At 45.8% G+C, this 20,680-nt stretch overlaps 2 protein-coding genes and 1 non-coding gene across 3 annotated transcripts; 2 read left to right on the forward strand and 1 right to left on the reverse strand.

Moving 5' to 3' along the window:
• Positions 1-4,174: 4,174 nt before the first annotated feature.
• On the forward strand, positions 4,175-4,914 carry LOC103648075 (phytosulfokines). The gene has a single exon (XM_008672578.4). It carries the CDS (start codon positions 4,313-4,315, stop codon positions 4,667-4,669), a length of 357 nt encoding a protein of 118 aa, XP_008670800.1. The 5' UTR covers positions 4,175-4,312; the 3' UTR covers positions 4,670-4,914.
• Positions 4,915-5,037: 123 nt separating this feature from the next.
• LOC100193577 (uncharacterized) lies at positions 5,038-8,774 on the reverse strand. Its single transcript, NM_001138685.2, has 3 exons — positions 8,228-8,774; positions 7,938-8,125; positions 5,038-5,820 (listed from the first exon to the last, which is right to left on the reverse strand). The coding sequence occupies exons 1-3, from the start codon at positions 8,688-8,690 to the stop codon at positions 5,131-5,133; spliced, it is 1,341 nt and encodes a 446-aa protein (NP_001132157.2). The 5' UTR covers positions 8,691-8,774; the 3' UTR covers positions 5,038-5,130.
• A 3,296-nt stretch (positions 8,775-12,070) lies between these two features.
• TRNAE-UUC (transfer RNA glutamic acid (anticodon UUC)) lies at positions 12,071-12,144 on the forward strand. The gene has a single exon. It is a non-coding gene; the product is annotated as a tRNA-Glu (tRNA).
• Positions 12,145-20,680: the final 8,536 nt, after the last annotated feature.

Genomic DNA, 20,680 nt, shown 5'->3' on the forward strand with positions numbered 1-20,680 from the left:
AGTCTTGTGAAGAGTTTAGCAGGGTGATGACGCAGAAATTTGAGATGTCGATGATGGGCGAGTTGAACTACTTCCTTGGGTTCCAAGTGAAGCAACTCAAGGACGGCACCTTCATCTCCCAAACGAAGTACACGCAAGACTTGCTGAAACGGTTTGGGATGAAGGACGCCAAGCCCGCAAAGACGCCGATGGGAACTGACGGACACACCGACCTCAACAAAGGAGGTAAGTCCGTTGATCAAAAGGCATACCGGTCTATGATAGGGTCTTTACTTTATTTGTATGCTAGTAGACCGGATATTATGCTTAGCGTATGCATGTGTGCTAGATTTCAATCCGATCCAAGGGAGTGTCACTTAGTGGTCGTGAAGCGAATTCTTAGATATTTAGTCGCTACGCCTTGCTTCGGGATCTGGTATCCAAAGGGGTCTAACTTTGACTTGATTGGATACTCAGATTCTGACTATGCTGGATGTAAGGTCGATAGGAAGAGTACATCGGGGACGTGCCAATTCTTAGGAAGGTCCCTGGTGTCGTGGAACTCTAAGAAACAAACTTCCGTTGCCCTATCCACCGCTGAGGCCGAGTACGTTGCCGCAGGACAGTGTTGTGCGCAACTACTTTGGATGAGGCAAACCCTCCGGGACTTTGGCTACAATCTGAGCAAAGTCCCACTCCTATGTGACAATGAGAGTGCTATCCGAATAGCGGAAAATCCTGTTGAGCACAGCCGCACAAAGCACATTGACATCCGGCATCACTTTTTGAGAGACCACCAGCAAAAGAGAGATATCGAAGTGTTTCATGTTAGCACCGAGAACCAGCTATCCGATATCTTCACTAAGCCTTTAGATGAAAAGACCTTTTGCAGGCTGCGTAGTGAGCTAAATGTCCTAGATTCGTGGAACTTGGATTGATTTATAGCATACATGTATTTATGCCTTTGATCATGTTCCTTATGCATTTTGTTGTTTACTATGGTGCTCAAGTTGTACAATCACTCCCCGGACCTCACAAGTCCTTGTGCAAGTGATGCACATATTTAGGGGGAGTTGTGCTACAACTTGACCCTTTGAGACTAACCGTTTGCTTGAGTTTGCTTGATTAAGTCTCAAAGGAGGTTTGAAAGGGAAAAGGTGGACTTGGACCATGAAAAGACTTCCACTGCACTCCAATGAGAGGGTAACTTATTCCACGTTCATCTCATGTACTCTTATTGCCTTTGTATTCTTATTGAAGATTTTGGTGAGGCAATGGGGTTCTGGGGCCAAGATTGATCCCGTTTTGGTGCTTGATGCCAAAGGGGGAGAAAATAAAGGCCAAAGCAATAGATGGATCAGCTACCACTTGAGAAATTTTGAAAATAGTAGAATAGAGCTTTTGGTTTGTCAGAACTCTTTTATTGTCTCTTGTGTCAAAATTTGGCCTCTTGAGGGGAGAAGTGTTGATTATGGGAAAAGGGGGAGTTTTTGAAATTCTTGATCAATTTCTTTTGGAATATCTCTCTCTTTATGTCTCTACAAGTGGATTTGACTTAGACATAGGAAATTGAGTTTGATTTGCAAAAACAAACCAAGTGGTGGCAAAGAGTGATCCATATATGCCAAAATTGATTCAAAACAACTTTTGGTTTTCATTTGCATTGATATTGCACTTGTTCTAGTTGCTTTATGTTGTGTTGGCATAAATCACCAAAAAGGGGGAGATTGAAAGGGAAATGTGCCCTTGGGCTATTTCTAAGTATTTTGGTGATTAAGTGCCAACACAAGTGCTTTTGTGCTAATCTATGCAAAGTGGTGGACAAAGGACAAATCATGTCAAAAGGTATGTTTCTAGACTTAGTACATTGCTTTATGGACTAATGTATTGTGTCTAAGTGCTGGAAACAGGAAAAGTTGAATTGGAAATGAGATGGCTTTGTTCAGCCAAAGTCTGCTCAGTCTGGGTGCACCGGACAGTGTTCGGTGGTGCACCGGACAGTGTCCGGTGCGCCAGGCTGGCTCTGGCGAACAGGCTGCTCTCGGGACTTCGACGGCGGTGTACGGCTATAATTCACCGGTCTGTCCGGTGGTGCACCGGACTATCCGGTGAGCCGTTCACATGCGAACTCGTCGCTCTCGGGAGATGATTAACGGCGTACGGCTAAAATTCACCAGTCTGTCCGGTGGTGCACCGGACTGTCCGGTGAGTCAACAGTCAGCCGGGGCAACGGTCGGCCGAGGATTCCGCGCGTGACGCGTGGCCGAGCCAACGGTCACATTGGTGCACCGGACTGTCCAGTGTGCACCGGACAGTGTTCGATGCGCCAACGGCTCTCAGACTCCAACGGTCGGCTTCGCCAAGTAAGGAAGGATATCTGCACCGGACAGTGTCCGGTGGTGCACCGGACTGTCCGGTGCGCCAGTCGACAGAAGGCAAGATCTGCCTTACAGGATTGCTCTCAACGGCTCCTAGCTGCCTTGGGGCTATAAAAGGGACCCCTAGGCGTATGGAGGAGCAATAACAAGCATTCCTTGAGCACTCTTGATCACTCACACTCCATTCTTGCGCACTTATTCCACATTCTAGTGATTTGAGCTCCGTTCTAGTGTGCTAGTCTTTTGAGCTTAAGTCTGGGTCTTGTGTGTGCGTATTTGCTGTGATCTTTGTGTCTTGTGTGAGTTGCTAATCCCTCCCTTACTCTGTGCTTCTTTGTGAACTTCAAGTGTAAGGGCGAGAGGCTCCAAGTTGTGGAGATTCCTCGCAAACGGGATTAAGAAAAGCAAGCAAAACACCGTGGTATTCAAGTGGGTCTTTGGACCGCTTGAGAGGGGTTGATTGCAACCCTCGTCCGTTGGGACGCCACAACGTGGAGTAGGCAAGCGTTGGTCTTGGCCGAACCACGGGATAACCACCGTGCTATCTCTGTGATTGATCTCTTGTGGTTATTGTGTTGAGACTCCTCTCTAGCCACTTGGCGATTATTGTGCTAACATTTAACCAAGTTTTTGTGGCTTAAGTTTCAAGTTTTACAGGATCACCTATTCACCCCCCTCTAGGTGCTCTCAAAGAGCGACAAATAACACACAGATCACTCTCTCTCTCTCTCTCAAGTCACTAATCAATAATGATCACTTGTCTCAATTGTGGAACTTGGAGAGATTGGAGGCTTTGATTGTGTCTTGGAATGGATTGCTAGCTCTTGTATTGAATGTTGAAGATTGGAATGCTTGGGTGAAGTGAATGGAGGTGGTTGGGGTTGTATTTATAGCCACCAACCACTTCCTAGCCGTTGCTCCTTTCTGCCGACCGCGGACGGTCCGCCCGCCTAGTCCAGACGGTCCGCCCCTGCAGATCAACGGCTGAAAAGGCAACGGTCAGCAGTAGCGGCTATATGAACGCCTATATTGCATTTAATGTGTCGTCAGATGTCAGGTAAAGCCAGTCGCGGACGGTCCGGTCGTGCACCCCGGAAAGTCCGCGAGGACGCTATAATTCATTTTGCCGAACCCGTCACCTTCGGGTTTTTCGGTTCCTCACCTACCGGACGATCCGCGCCTGAGCCCGGACGGTCCGCGCGTGGTCTCGGACGGTACTTGTTCTTCCATCGGACGATCCGGTCGTAGAGACATGTGTTTTTGCATTGGTTCTGTCCGAGGGTCATTTAGGTGTCGCGGACGGTCCGCCGCAAAGGCCCGGACGGTCCGCGCTTGGCCTGATTTTCCAAAAAGCTTCTCCTGTCCGGAATAATCTACGGTATTCCGGACAGTCGATTTAGTATAGTTGTAGATGAACCTTTGGCACCTGTAGAACATATAATTTAGAGCAAACTAGTTAGTCCAATTATTTGTGTTGGATAATTAAACCACCAAAATCAATTAGAAAAAGGTGTAAGCCTATTTTCCTTTCAGATATGTCGTTGCTATAGAACAATAACTAAGTGGTATTTAGTTTTTAGAGACTAATTTTTAGTCTTTCTGTTTTATTATATTCTAGTCTCTAAATTAACAAATGTTTTATATTTGACAATTTAGAGGATAAAATAAAATAAAGGAACAAAAAATTAGTCTCTTTAGCCTGCGTCATATGAAAGAGAAGCGTTAGTATAGGTTCACATGCTATCTACGTACATGTGATGTATGCGGTCGATCGGCATGGGTGATGGGTGTATTTAAGGCCCGTTCTACCTGGGCACCCCAACTCCAAACCAACAACGCTTCACATAAATCCAGCAAGAGCCCCGGCCGGCCGGGTCGTCAGATATCCGCCACGCCGCTGACGCCAAAGGAACAGCAACAAGCCTGCAGTGCAGGTTGGTTGCAGTCTTGCAGACATGGCGGCGCCACCAACATCGGCACCACGGCGGACCGCCCTGCCGCTGCTGCTGGTGCTGGTGTCTGCTGTCCTCCTCCTCCTCCTCCTCCTCTCCGTCGTCGCCGGCCACGCGACGAGAGCTGTGGCGGCGGCGAGCTCGACGAGAAGCCAAGAGGAGCAGCAAAGAGATGTGAGTAAGGTAGGCGCCGAGGAGAGGTCGTCGATGAGCATGAGCTTCGCGGCGGGCGACGACGAGCGGTGCGGCAGCGAAGGGGTAGGAGGAGGAGGAGAGGACGAGGAGTGCCTCATGAGGAGGACGCTGGCGGCGCACACCGACTACATCTACACCCAGGGCCAGGGAGGAGGCCACAGCTAGGCCGGCTAGCGCACCTCCTCAGATCGATCGATGCATGCCCCACGCCCCAGTCGTCGGCCGGCTTCGTCGTCTGCATTGCGTGTGGTTCTGTCGTCGTACGTGTTTTGTGCGTGTGTGTATTATTATGTGAGCTTTTCTTTGAACTCTACTAGCTGGTTTCGGTTGATTATTATTAATTGTGTATGTGTACGAGCTTGCAGTGCAGCTGGTGAGCGAACTTTGCTAGCTGCGGGCTTCGCTGTTTAGTTTCTTATCGATCGACTAGTGAGCTGGTAGTTGTCTGCTAGCTGGGGGCAGCTAGCAAAGCATGCATGCCGTACCAATCGTATAACGGAACAGGAAGCAATGAGACTATGAGAGCGTGTATTAGACATCAACCAAGACAATTGTACCAATCGTATAACGGAACAGGAAGCACAGACTACGTAAGCAGTACGGTCAAGCCAAGCCTACAGGCGATGTCAGGCCGCACCATCGTCTTCCTCCTCCAGATCACTGAAAGACACGTCTTCATCATCTGCTATCGGAATTTGCGTGTTTCCCGGGTCCCATGCTTCCTCTTCCAACCATTCATCCCCGTCGTCATCTTCGACGCCGTCGCCGCCATCCTCAACATTATCACTTTTCTGATAGTCAGCTCCTGATCGCTCACTGATGGCAGCCAGTGGTTGTTTCTGTTGACCATCTTTAGGGGGAGAGCTGTCCGTCAAAGGTATCTCAGACATCTGCAGACCCTGCTCCTCTTCTTCTTCTGCTGCTGCTTCGTCTTCCGTAGAGAGATCGTGCGTACTTTCTTCCGTCCTAGATAGTGGCGCCACGGTGGTGGTGTCTCTCGACACGGGCACTAGCTGTACAGGTACACCGCTGCTACCGGTATTATCCGAAGAAACAGCTCCAGTCTCGCCGATCGTATGAACCGATACAATATCCTTGTCCTGTTCGATCGGTTGTGGCTTGCCGTAGTCCGTGTTGCTGAAAGACGTGAGCATGGCGGAGTCGTCTTGGCCCTTCAATACGCCCAAACCCTCTACAAGAGAACCTGAAACGCCACCTTCATCGCCGAGAGCCACAGGTACGGTGTCGCCGTGGCTGCCTTGTAACTCCGTCCGGTACCGCACCTCCTGCGACAACTTGTCCCTAGCTTCCAGAATCTGTATCAAGGCAATCAGGAACCGATAAGAATCGTCTGCTAGCAAACAATGTCTTGAGCTGGCAGATAGTGGCTTATCTTTTTTTTTTTTTGTGTGCAGTCAGCAACAAATAAAATAAGGTCTATTGATACGTCATGACTAGTAAGAAAGCAAAATCGTCAGCAGGAACTACTAAAGCATTGAGCGCCTATGGAAAACGATGTTCTGTCAGTATATAAGCCTCTTAAGACTCATGCATGCATCTGAGGGCTAAAAAGTGTAACGAGTTATTCAAGCATAGGAGCTCATCATTTTCGTCATATTGCACTTTATGTCCCATGGGCCAGTTGAGTCAACATTCACTTGATGGCTAGTTCTGACTTTTTGCTATTTGACATTGTTTCCTCTATTCACTTTATAATATGGCACTTCAGAGTTCAGACTCATGCAAACCATCATTCTGGGGACAAAATTGGACTAACGAAGAAACTGAATCAATAGAGATACATTAACAATATAAAACTGGAAAAGGCACTCAATTATTATAGAAAAACAGTAGAATATAATGAATCACTTGAGCTGTGCAGAACAAGCTAGTCCCATTCAAAACTAGGGATGCGTTTGTATGGGTAGCCCATCATTACTTGCAGGAAGAAAATTTAATAGAAACCACTAAAGCATCAGAAACATTAGACTTTCTGTCAATGTCTCAATATCTAAAGCATAGATGCCAGGGTTAACAATCACAATGAATCAATTTAGCTATATATATTCAATGGTGGGTCAATTTCAAACTGTTGGCCTAGTGCAATGTGATTTAACTCCACTCCCTTGGCAGAGCATGTTGGGTTGATCTCAAAGGACTGGGTCATGATCGATCCTATCCGATCCTAACGTGCCTTGATCGGGGCACAACAACCCGTTCGGTTGCTTCCCCCTTTCGCACCGCGGAAATAAAAGCAAGGATGGTAGTCAGCACGGGAACCAGCGTTCCCCGCCGCTACCAATCCCCTACACGCTCTGAGGGAAGACCACCGCTATCTCTCACCATCCCTGTTTGAGACCCCTACTGCACCTCACCGTCGCTGGGCAACAAAGATCTGCCCTAATGGCGAGTTCATCAAACCCCGAAGGTATTCTGCTCTATTGTGTACACATCTAATGATTAGGGTTTAGGGCAATATCATTAGCAATAGTAACAGGGCAAAGGCAGCAAAAGGAAGAATGCAAACTAGTTTCACTTTTAGGCAGGAGGGGAATTTAGGAAGGTTTCACTACCTTAGATGACATGAATGAGGTGTTGGATTTGAATTGATCCACCATATTTGTATCACTTACACTTGATAAGTAAAGGCTTCACGATCTTATCCAACAAAAATGATAGGTTTCATGGCAGGCAGAGAAGCACAATGCTCGAGAATGTGCACAAGTGTGCCACATGAGGTTATGATGAATCAACATATTTTTATGATTGTCGAAAATCCGAGAAATCAACCTTTTGAAATCAAATTCCAGAGTGAGGTCAAAGTGTCAAACTAATGATAAAGTTTCATATGGAACATTAGGTAATGTAAAGAGGGAACAACATAAATGTCGCAATGATATATCGACCATTTTACTCAAACTGTACAACATTTCATTTGAAGAATGCAAATGCCTAGCCTTGCACAGATCGCTCACTCATTCTGAAACCATAACTATGATGCAAAGTTTTTTCGTAAAAACACAAAAATTTTTATGCACATTTTGACCATATTCTCATGCATACTATCACAGTTCTCAAACGAGCATGATTGCCTTAACAGGACACAAAATCTTAGGTGCAAGATATATCAAATCTAAGTGCTAAGAAATCACAAGCACAAGTTTCATGCTGCCACAATGTTCCATGATTCCAAATACAATGTAGCAAAAATCTCAATGTGAAACACAATGCAGTCTCAACTTAACAACTAATCTGATGCTGCATCTGGTTCACATTGCTTTACTCACCTCAGCTAACAAATTTTAGGCTGTTACGGAATCATCGAAGACAACTAACTTAGTTAACTAGCACCAAGGAAAAATCCTCAGTTACTTAGTGAGCTTGTACTACTAACTCATCGAAGTGTTGAACGTTCGATGCCAAGGAAAATCACCTGTGGAGTGGATAAAATGTCGGCATCATCCTTCCTGAGCTTAGGATGCAGCAGTACGAAGTATATCTTCCAGAAGCAGTCCTCGCTCATGTGGCTGGGGCAGAGCTCGATCCTCAGATCAGCCAGCTCGGGCGCCAAGCTTTCCACGGCCAGGGCGTGATCTTGCTGCGCATCAGTCATGTCAAAATCTGCGCTCCAAGTCAATAACGCGACTGATAATTAGTTCAGCTTAACCGAGACCAATGAAGAGCCTCTGGGGAGGCAAGAAAGGATTGCACGAAGCCACGAACCATCCGAGTCCGCGTCGTCGGGGAGGAGGGGGAAGTCGAGCCATAGCTCGGGCCGCGATGCCGCGTCCCGCGCGAACGCGACCACCTCTTCGGTGACCCCCGCTGCCTCCTCCGCCCAGTCTGCATCGCCCTCAGGGGGCAGGAGCGAGGACGCGATCCTGGCGAGATCCGCTACGGCCTGGCGGCCCGGGAGCCGCGCGAGGCCGGCGCGGAACCGGCCCGCGATCTCGGCCGGGTCCGGCCGGCGCAGGGCGCCTCCGCCCCCAGGCGCCGCGGGCGCGAGGAAGGAGGCGATGCCCTGGAAGCGGTTCGCGAGCGCGCCGGTTAGCTCGGAGAGGTCCTCGCGGACGCCGCGCGGGGGAGAGGACGAGCCCGGGGAGGCCGAGGGGCCCCGGTCGGTTGCTTCGGGTTCTTCCTCAGTAGCGATGAGGGAGTTGGCGATGGAGCGCGCGAGCCACGCCATTGCCGGCGGCGAGGTCGGCGGCGGTGCGGCCGTGCGGGAGCAAGCGATTGGGGCGGAGGGGAAGGTGGTTGGGTGCCTTATTTCGTGAGTTCCCCTGTCACTGTTGGGTGGACCCGGTATTAGGGATTACTTCGCCAGGACAGAAGAACACGTTCGATGAAGCAAAGCGTAAACCTCCAATAACCTGCATGGAGTTTGTATATAATTTCTTAAATAATCTATGTACATAATTTATTTTTGTATCCGTTGCTTTTTTTGGAAATTAATTGCTCGAATTGTAATGCTTCAAGATACTGGTATTTTTTACGTCTACGGTCTACTCATTCTTCCCCATTTTTTCACATAAAAAACGCTAATAAAATTGAGTTGATTGACTTGTTGCCTATCACCGTTTTAGATCCAAGTTTATGGAATAAAACTAAATTCCCTCGAGATTGTGGGCCATGAATTGTTTAGGATGCAAATATCTCGCGGTGACAGTGAGTGACAACCTTCTTGAACACTTGAACAGTGGCTAAGTTTGTTTTAGCTCCAAACCGCAAAAATCTTTGTTTTTCAAACACTGAGGAAAAAGGATACCTAAAAGGACCTAAGGACTACGAGAGTGTTTGATTTACAATAGAGCTAATAGTTAGCTGGCTAAAAAAATACTAGTGCTAACAAATACCTCACTAACTAATAATTATTAGCTAATTTGTTAAAATTAGTTAATAGTTGAACTATTAACCAGACTGTTTGGATGTTTTCAACTAATTTTATCAGCTAATTATTAGTTCTAGTGCATTCAAACATTGACTATATTTGTCAAGTCCCATGTTAAAGGCATGGTAACTTGAACAATAGACTAACTATTTGCTAAATAGGAGAGCGAAGATGGATGACGGGTAATTATTTAGACCCTTAGTCGTGTTTTTTGCTCAGCTGTGCCCTTCCAGTGCTATAGAACAAAAGGATACAACTGAGCAAAAACACGACTAAGGGTATATGTGAACACACCACCAAAACTAAGGGCACCAATTTTAAAAACTAAATTATTTAAATAGAGCAAACTCTCTCTTAGAAAAGATGGAAGAAAAACAAATTCCAAACTATGAAGTCAAAGACATAAATAATATTTTGATTTTGTCGGTCAAAACACAAGATAATACATGATTGGATTTAGGGTGAATGATCGTACTATTAAAGGAGAGCGCTATTTAGTAATCTCGATCATCTAGTGCCACTAGGTGTTCGATCTACGTGTATTTATATTTAGGCTTAAGTGACACTTTTGGTGAGTAAGCGAAAATGTTTGTGATAACACTTTGATAAATTGCTAACTCGAGACTTAGATGTTTGAAAAAAACATTTAAGAGTTGGTACGCTTACGAAAAGAGTCGGTGCTCTCGGTGCAACAATTTTGCCAGCAATAGACATATAAAGTGGTGCACCAAACAAATAGAGTTTTGACTTGCACATTTTTTTAGCCGAGCATCAGCGTGTCCTATGTACACCAGACTATCCTGACCAGATAGATATGGTGCAAACTATCACGTGCGAGAGACTCAAAATCCTCAATCGGCGTATCCAATAATGAGGTAACCAGATATATCCGATGAAGCACCAGACAAGTATACATATTATTCTACTAGAGAGCATGTTTTTTGGGGCACTTTGAGCTAACACTCACCGAACATGTTCGATGAGTGCCACACAAGGGCACCATACCAGGCATAGTTCATCGAATAGTTTGTTAGCGCCCGATGAGCATATGGTTTGAAAAGTCATAGTGTGGTTTTAGTAATTAAGTGACAACCTAGGTAGACTCATATACGTTCATGTTGAAATACATAGGGATTAGTTCACATGTACATAAGCGTGAGCAACTTATGCCATGGAAGAATAGAGGGAGGTCTAAAAACTTAAACCTTTAGTCTATCTCTCCGAGTGGATCACGGACGGTCCGCCCTCCTGGCCTAGATAGTCCTTCCCATGGACACTTAGCCCACTTTCCAAAACTCGCTTTTGAAAAGATTTTATCTCCGAAACTCAGAAGCATTGTTAGTCCTCATACAAATGCAACATCTAAATGCTATATGAGGCACTAAGTTTTATACAAAAAATTGTCATTGACCCCTCTTGATAGTATGATTATCTAGCCTACTAATCCAGTCAATTTTATTTTCTAAATACCTTGTGACCGGCAAAAGTAAAGTCCTACACAATATCTTTGCCTTCGTCTGTTCCACATCCAACGTTTAAGTCTGTAGGACTTTTAATAAGGCTCATCTCTCTGTGGTCCAACATACATTCTTATTTCTCCAAGAATTTGTTAGTCCGCATAGGATTGTTTATAATTATCAAAACATCACTTATGGGCCTAGATGCTTCACACTCTATTATAAGTATAACTCCGGGCCTTTAAAATATCAGGGCCGGTACTGCGTGGTCATGCTCATCGAGACGTATGTCAAACAAGACCCAACGAGTCGTCCCACAACAGGGGAGGTGGCTTAGTCTCTCCTCGAGGCATGTTTGGGACAAGGGAAATAAAGGAGGTTGGAGGGGTTAAAATCTCCTTACTATTCAATTCCAAACATGCCCTCAAGCTAGCGGAAGTCGCCCTACAACTCCAGCAGTGGGAAAAAGCATGATGTACTAGTTATGGCCATATGTGGCGTTAGGCAACAACTCTACTTCTACTGGGAGGGTGTTTGGTTCCACGGACTAAAGCTTAGTATAAATATTAAATATAGTCTAATTATAAAACTAATTAGACAGCTAAAGACTAGAGGCAAGGAAAAATTATTAAGCCTAATTACTCAATGTTTAATAAATATTTATTACAACATCACATAAGCGAATCATGGACTAATTAGGTTTAATAAGTTTATCTTATCATGTTAGTTCTTATCTATGTAATTAGTTTTGTAATTAGACTATATTTAATACTTCTAACTATCATCTAAATATCTGATGTGACAGGGACTAAGGCGATGTTCGCTTTGGATTGAAGTTGTTTAGATTGTTGGGGCTTTAATCCATAAAGACAAAAACAATATAGAAATAGTGAAAGCCGATACAAATTAAAATTAAGCAAACAAGCAAATTTAGTCAGTGCCACTAAATAGTACATGAGTTCATGTTTTCCTACTACTTTTACTATGCTTCAAGGGCCCGAATTTCTAAAAAAAAATCAGATTTTTTTCCCGCACCTATTGTAACCAAAGATCTTAACCTGAGACGTAATAATTCACGCATTTCAGACTTTTTGTAACACATAAGTATTATTAACATTATCTTAAATCAAATAAAACCAGTTCAAGATTTATATTGCGATTGTAACCCAAAATGAGTTACAGAACTCAACTAGTAGTAGAGTCTAGTTACAAGAACAACAATCCATTGTCGTCTAGTCCGGTTAGGATATCTGGCTTTCACCCAGACGACCCGGGTTCAAATCCCGGCAATGGAATCTTTTTTTTTATCATCGGACAATTTTCTGCCGCGCCCCAATTTTTCCGGTCTCCACCTGTCTTAATCCTGACCGTCCAAGTCCAATCACAGATCGGACGGGCCATGCTGCCCCGCTTTAAGCAATGCTATAGTACTGTGCAGTCTGCAGCTGATCTATTCTATAAGCCACTGTACTATTGACAAAATGACAATGAGCTGTATGGCTCGATACAACGAGCTTTGTATTCTAGTGTCTGGAACTTGAATGCGTGTATTTTTTGTTTGTTTGTTTGTTAATATTTCTCACAATATGATCTAATGAACATGTATATATGTATGCTGGTTAATATACCACGTCATCCTTATCTCGATTTCACATTATTAAGTGCTGATTTGGTGGTAAGGGATCCCAAGGGGATTCATGGGGGAGGAATCCCCTTGCAATTCAATTTTGAATAACAAGGGGATTCCTCCCCCATGGATCCCCTTGGGATCCCTTAGCACCAAATCAGGCCTAAAGGTTGTTGTGCCACTCATTATTAAAGCACAACTCTGCACTCAACACGTATGTACGTTACATCCCTTCAGCGGAAACATGGTCGAGTGAGCAAAGCAACAAGTTCCCGGGGCCGTGCTGCTGGATGTAGGAGACGAGGACGATGTCCTCCTCCGGCGTCCACGGCCCTTTCTTGACGCCGGCGCCGCCGTTATCGCAGCTAGCACGATGGCCTCCCCATGCCTGCTGCTGCGCACGTCTGCTACCGCGGAAGATGCACCTGACAACCAGCTAGCTACGCCTATAGCTAGTCGATCTAGCTCGGCTAGCTAGATAATAGTAGACTAGGTGCATGCCCGTGCGATGCGACGGGAGTAAAAAAATTTATATGAAACATATATGTTACGTTGCAAGAAAGGGAATAAATCAATCTGCATGAGCTCCATCTTTGTTGAAAAAAAGATAGTTCATCCAAGGCGCCAACAGCATGAATGACTCTGTTATTGTGAATAGCATATATACATAGTGTCGATATAAGGCAATATTGAATGATAACATAGACCATTAAAAGGCAATTGGTTTCATTTGTCTCGTCCTCATCAGAATCATCAGTCTCGTCCTCATCAGAATCATCGTCATCCTTGCTCTTCTTGGAAGTCGGACTTGATTTTGAAGATGCAGCAACTGCCTATTCTTGACTTTTATGTTTCTTCCCATCAGCTTTGCCCGTGCGGTTCACTCTGTGCTTCAGTAGTACTACTACTACAACGCAACAGCACACGAATCGTCGTTCGCTGATGATGACTGCGATTCAGGGGTGTTTGGTTTGTAGGGAGGTCCATCCCATGTGACATGTGAGAACTGAGTGTATCAGAAGCTTTGAGACCGAATAATCTGCAAGAGGAAAAAAGACAAGTGGACATTAGCCACAGTGTATAACCAATTGGGAAAAAATACTCCAGGTTTTACTCCATTGGTGGCTTGGATCAACAAAATGGAACACTATAAACATTACAGGATCCAATCCATGACCAAATACAGAAGAGATTCAGGGCAATTACTTGACTCAAATACAAAAGCATTAAAGATCTTGACACTTAAAATCATGGGGTCATTTTAGAAAACCAGGCCAATCTTGCCCAATGAACAAATCTAGAACTACTCTGACATAATCAAGCCACATTTTCAAGAAAAGTAGAGGAGCAAAAGGCATGAAATTTGTGCCACTATACTCCTCCAAGAGACCGAGACCAAATTAGATGTGCTTGAACCAATCTGACCGAATGGGCAAGCACTCAATACAGGAGAGGGAAGAAAACCTGATCTCGCAGATTCTATCTCCATAAAGCAACATATAAAGACATTATGTCTCAAGTCTAAAAAACACCTCTAGTTTGAGATACCACGGATAATTTCAGAAATTAACATAAGCATTACTGATGTTTCAGAAAAAATGGAACGCCGCGAGATCGGAAAAAAACCCGCTAGTTCTTCCCTGTCATCTGTCGCCAGTCCTACCAACCACGGCGCTGCTCGCTCCCACCACGTCCGCTTGCATCCCCAGTTGGGCGCCAAGCGGTCTGCTGCATCTGGAACCCGCCACCATACGACCTTCTTCCTGCATAAGAACTTCCCAACTCCTTCACGACTCTTGGAAATCTCAGTTTCAGTTATAGTCTGCAGATCATGAAGGCATTGTTTCTTTTATATGGTGGCAAATAAATGCCCCTGAACGAACGAAATGTGCAGCTAAAGAGACGTCATGATATACCTTTTCAGGTTTCTTGACATCATCAAGCAGTCTTGGAATAACAACATTTTCAGAAATACAAGGAAGCCTTTCTTTGAGAAGCTCACGTGGCAGATGGTTCAGATACAATAAACTGTGATTATGAGGAACTGTTTGGAGGTCTTCACAAGACAGTCATCCTTAAGGGTGGATTCAACACTCCTGCCAATAGGATCCATACGGTTAGAAGGTACCCTTTACAGGATGTTGTTGCTCTTGACAGCTCAAATATCATTGCAATTGAGGGATTTAGCACTGGTGACATCAGGTCTGCTATGCAACAACAGCTTGGTATACCCACACGATGACACCAAGTGCGATCTATTTTGTTATTAATAGAAAGAAACAAAGAAAAAAATGGCCAATACAAATATACGATACAAACACTTCGTTTCCATTCTATTGGAAATGCCTGATTTTGCTTGCCAGTCGTTTAATGTATGTGTGCCAGTGTGTGGTCCCTGCATGGGTTATGAATGACATTCCCTTGGATCCCTGCACTGGAAATTTTTGGAGCGAAGAGCATGTCAATGGATACATCCAGCTATACAGAAGAAACAAATTTGTTCAAATGCTGATAGTGAAAACATTTTATGGAAGCATTTTCAGCAACAAAGCTTCCAATATACAAAGCTCACACTTTCACATCACTTCAAAGTGGAGCTTATGATTACAGAGCAACCCTCTAAACCTTTTTTTGCCTTTCTAAGAGGGATGCCTTACATTTGTGTAAATATTGTGTCACATAATTTAGCACCAATGCACCATCTTATTTTCTTGTTTCCTGAATTAATATGCGTTAATGTTTACTCTCTTTCTATATGTTTTTCCAACAGCCTGTCTTGTGGTTACATCATGAATACCTTTATTCATCTGCTGTTGTATTGGTTATGAAATTATTGTAGCAAGCGTGGTGCTCCCCAACTATGACTTCATCATGCATGTATAGCCTTACATTATCTTCGTAAACATCATTAGTTGATATGACTTGCACTCAAAGCGCCTTCTAAGTTGGTGTAGTAGCTGCAACAATTACACGACGCCCATCTGCTCTCCTACCGCTCGCCTATGGATGATCGTGTTTTTTACTTTGGAGTAATTATAATTGCACCAGATTAGGCATGGATTCACGGCACGCCACATATCAGATTCAGACAGAGATAGATCAGTGTCTTACAGATAGTGGCATAGTGGAATGATTGATCCCTAGTTCAGATTTTCAGGGATTGGGTTGGGCATATTTGTTGGCACATAAACCACACGCAGCAATTGTTTTGCGCCAACACAAAGCATCTGCAACCTTCGTAAGTGCAATAAGCATCTAACAAAATAGCAGTTGTACAGTGCTGAAAGAAAAAAATGATGAAATCGTTGAGCTAAATTAAACAGGTGCGTAATCAAACAATCCTTGCAAGTATATTGTGAAGCTCGAATACCTGGTTACCCAGGACGGGGAGGAGAACGACCAGGCTCGTTCGGGCTTGCTAGCGACGGGCGCCCCAGGGGCGTCGTGCGCGTGGGCGCCGCTGCCTGGCTCGCTCTTGCTGCGATGGAGGAGCATGTCCCTGATGAACACCCAGCGCCGGGACCCGCGCGCTGACGACGTGCCCGACGAGGACGTGGAGGACGACGAGGACGAGCGGGACGAGGCGGTTACCGGCGGGGCTGCCTCCCCGTGTGTTCCCGTCGCGTCGGGGCCGGGGCCGAGATCCGGCGCCGGGACGACGAGCGCATTGATAAGCTTGAGCCGCGGTGACGCGCTGTGGAGCGGGGACATGGACCGAGCGCGGCGGTGCACGGACGCGCTCTGGGGCGTGAGGTCGCGGCCGCGCGTCGGCGCGTGGCCGCCCACACAGTCCTCGTCGTCGTCGCTTCCGGGGTCGAGATCCGGGAGTGGGGGCAGGGTGAGCGGCCGGATATGGTCGTTGTGGAAGAGCTCGTCGGGCGGGCGGTTCGCGGAGCTGGAGGAGCGGCGGGCGATTCGCGAGAGATCGAGAAGCAGCGGGCGATTCACGAGAGATCGAGAAGCGGCTCCGCAGGCGGGGTGCGGGTAGAGGCGGGTTCTGCGGCAGGGGAGGCGCGGGATTCGTGGCGCTTGAGGTGCGGGCGGGCGATGGCTGGTATCGCGAGGGCGTGCGGGCGAAGGCTGGTTTCGTGGCGGGGGAGGCGGAGCGGCGGGTGGGATTCGCAGGCGGGGGCAGTCTACACTGCCCCCTTAATAGTTAGTAGAGATATAGGCAAGCAGTTGAAGAACAGGTCTGAAAGGGAAATGTGCCCTTGGGCCATTTCTAAGTATTTTGGTGATTAAGTGCAAACACAGGTGCCAAAATGTGAAAATATGCCCATGGATGGACAAAGTGCAAATCACAAGTAAAGGTATGTTTCTAAGCCTTAGTACATTGGTTTTGTGTACTAATATTCTTGTCTAAGTGTTAGAAACAGATAGAAGAAGAGAAGAGAAGACTTGGCTGTGTACGGCCAAGGGGCTGTTTCGGTCTGGGGCACCGGACTGTCCGGTGGTGCACCGGACAGTGTCCGGTGGTGCACCGGACAGTGTCCGGTGCGCCAGGCTGCCTCGGCCGAAGAGGCCGCTCTCGGGTTTTTCTCCGGCGACTTCGGCTAAAATTCACCGGACTGTCCGGTGTGCACCGGACTGTCCGGTGAGCCAACGGTCGGCCGGGCCAACGGTCGGCCGCGCGATCGGCGCGCGACACGTGGCCGAGCCAACGGTCGGAAGGAAGCACCGGACTGTCCGGTGTGCACCGGACTGTCCGGTGCGCCAGATCTGCAACGGTCGGCAACGGTCGGCTTCGCCATTTAAGGAAACAAATCGGGCACCGGACAGTGTCCGGTGTGCACCGGACTGTCCGGTGCGCCCGACGACAGAAGGCAAGGATAGCCTTCCAGATGTGCTCTCAACGGCTCCTAGCTGCCTTGGGGCTATAAAAGGGACCCCTAGGCGCATGGAGGAGCAGACCAAGCATTCCTTGAGCACTCTTGATCACTCACACATCAATCTCGCGCACTTGTTCGACATTCTAGTGATTTGAGCTCCGTTCTAGTGTGCTAGTCTTTTGAGCTCAAGTCTGGGTCTTGTGTGTGCGTATTCGCTGTGATCTTTGTGTCGTGTGTGAGTTGCTAATCCCTCCCTTGCTCTGTGATTCTCTGTGAACATCTTTTGTAAGGGCGAGAGGCTCCAAGTTGTGGAGATTCCTCGCAAACGGGATTAAGAAAAGAAAAGCAAGAACACCGTGGTATTCAAGTTGATCATTGGATCACTTGAGAGGAGTTGAGTGCAACTCTCGTCCGTTGGGACGCCACAACGTGGAGTAGGCAAGTTTTGTACTTGGCCGAACCACGGGATAACCACTGTGTCATCTCTGTGATTGGATTCTTGTGGTTATTGTGTTTTGACTCCTCTCTAGCCACTTGGCATAAACTGTGCTAACACTTAACAAGTTTTTGTGGCTTAAGTTTTGAAGTTTTTACAGGATCACCTATTCACCCCCCCTCTAGGTGCTTTCAATTGGTATCAGAGGCGTTCTCTTCAAGAAAGGGACTAACCGCCCGAAGAGATGGATCCTAAGGGGAAGGGAATTGTGATCAACGACAAGGAGAAGGAGTCCTTCGTCAACGAGCCAAGGGATGACAAGTCCAATGACTCGGGCTCGGGCCACAAGCGAAAAGATGGGAAGAAGAAGAAGACAAGACGCATCAAGGAGATCGTCTACTACGACAGCGATGAGTCCTCTTCTTCCCAAAAGGACGACGACCACGACAAACAAAAGACGGTTAACTCAAACTTTTCTTTTGATTATTCGCGCATTCCATATAGCTCAAATGCTCATTTGCTCCCCATTCCACTTGGCAAGCCTCCTCACTTTGATGGAGAGGACTACGGATTTTGGAGTCACATAATGCGTACTCACCTATTTTCTCTCCATCCAAGCATTTGGGAGATTGTGGAAAGTGGAATGAAATTTGATAGCTCGGATAGCCCTTCATTCATTAATGAGCAAATCCATAAGAATGCACAAGCTACCACTGTTCTTCTAGCTTCATTATGCAGGGATGAATATAACAAAGTGAGCGGCTTGGATAACGCCAAGCAGATCTGGGACACCCTCAAGATTTCTCATGAGGGGAATGACGTTACCTTGCTCACCAAAATGGAGTTGGTGGAAGGCGAGCTTGGACGATTCGCGATGATAAGGGGCGAGGAGCCAACTCAGACATACAACCGGCTCAAGACCCTTATCAACAAAATAAGGAGCTACGGAAGCACGCGATGGACGGACCACGACGTCGTCCGACTAATGCTCAGGTCCTTTACCGTTCTTGATCCTCATTTGGTGAATAATATTCGTGAGAATCCCAGGTACACCAAAATGTCGCCCGAAGAAGTCCTAGGAAAATTCGTCAGCGGGCGAATGATGATCAAGGAGGCAAGGTATGTGGACGACGCCTTGAATGGACCGATCAACGAGCCGCAACCTTTTGCTCTCAAAGCCACAAGGAGCAAGGAGGCACTACCCAGCAAGGTGGCGCAAATTGAGGCAGCCGGTCTTAATGATGAAGAAATGGCCCTCATCATCAAGAGATTCAAGACGGTGCTAAAGGGTCGCAATGGACAGCCGAGCAAGACTAAGACCAAGGGGAAGCGATCATGCTTCAAATGCGGTAAGCTTGGTCATTTTATTGCTAACTGTCCTGATAATGAAAGTGACCAGGAAAAGGGGAACAAAAGGGAGAAGAAGAAGCACTACAAGAAAGCCAAGGGCGAGGCGCATCTAGGCAAGGAGTGGGATTCGGATTGCTCCTCCTCCGACTCCGACAATGAGGGACTCGCCGCCACCGCCTTCAACAAATCGGCCCTCTTCCCCAACGAGCGTCACACGTGTCTCATGGCTAAGGAGAAGAAAGTAAGTACTCGAAACTCTACTTATGCTTCTTCTAGTGATAATGATTCCAGTGACGATGATGAAATAGACTATTCTAGTGTATTTAAAGGTCTAGATAGAATTACAATTGGCAAAATTAATGAATTAATTGATGCATTGAATGAGAAGGATAAACTCTTAGAGAAACAAGAGGATTTATTGTATGAAGAGCATGATAAATTTTTAGAAGCTCAAAAATCTCATGCTCTAGAAGTTAAAAGAAATGAGATGCTTACTTGTGAATTATCTTCATGCCATGAAACAATTTCTAAATTAAAGAGCATTAACGATGAGTTGAATGTTAAGATAGAAATAGCTAGTAAATCAACAACTTGTGTAGAAAATGTTGCTATTTGCAATAGATGTAAAGAATTTGATATTGATGCTTGTAGTGAACACATAGCCTCTATTGCAAGGTTAAATAATGAAGTGGCTAGTCTTAATGACCAACTTAAGACTAGCAAAAGTGAATTTGATAAGTTAAAATTTGCAAGGGATGCTTACACAATAGGAAGACATCCCTCAATTAAGGATGGGCTTGGCTTCAAGAGGGAAGCCAAGAACTTAACAAGCCATAAGACTCCCATCTCCACCAAGGAGAAAGGGAAGGCTCCTATGGCTAATAGTGTTAAGAAGAATCATGCTTTCATGTACTATGATAGGAGATATTCTAGAAATGCTTTTAGAGGTCATGATGTTTTTGATTCACATGCTTATGACTCTTATGCTATGACTGCTTCTAGCTCTCATGTTATGCATGGTAGAAATGGGCTTAGAAGAAATGTTGTTCATCAAATGCCTAGAAGAAATGTTGTTAGGAAAGTAGTGAATGAACCTTCTACAATTTATTGTGCTTTGAATGCTTCCTTTGAAATTTGTAGAAAGGATAAGAAAATTGTTGCTAGAAAGTTAGGGGCAAAATGCAAAGGTGATAAAACTTGCATTTGGGTCCCTAAGGAAATTGTGACTAACCTTGTAGGACCCAACAAGAGTTGGGTACCTAAGTCCCAAGCCTAAATTTGCCTTGCAGGTTTATGCATCCGGGGGTTCAAGCTGGATTATCGACAGCGGATGCACAAACCATATGACGGGGGAGAAGAAGATGTTCACCTCCTACGTCAAGAATAAAGATTCCCAAGATTCAATTGTATTCGGTGATGGGAATCAAGGCAAGGTAAAAGGTTTAGGTAAAATTGCAATTTCTAATGAGCACTCCATATCTAATGTATTTTTAGTAGAGAGTCTTGGATATAATTTGCTATCTGTTAGTCAATTATGTCATATGGGGTATAACTGTCTATTTACAAATGTAGATGTGTCTGTCTTTAGA

This window comes from Zea mays, chromosome 2, assembly GCF_902167145.1.
Source record: "Zea mays cultivar B73 chromosome 2, Zm-B73-REFERENCE-NAM-5.0, whole genome shotgun sequence".
Classification (NCBI taxonomy): domain Eukaryota; kingdom Viridiplantae; phylum Streptophyta; class Magnoliopsida; order Poales; family Poaceae; genus Zea; species Zea mays.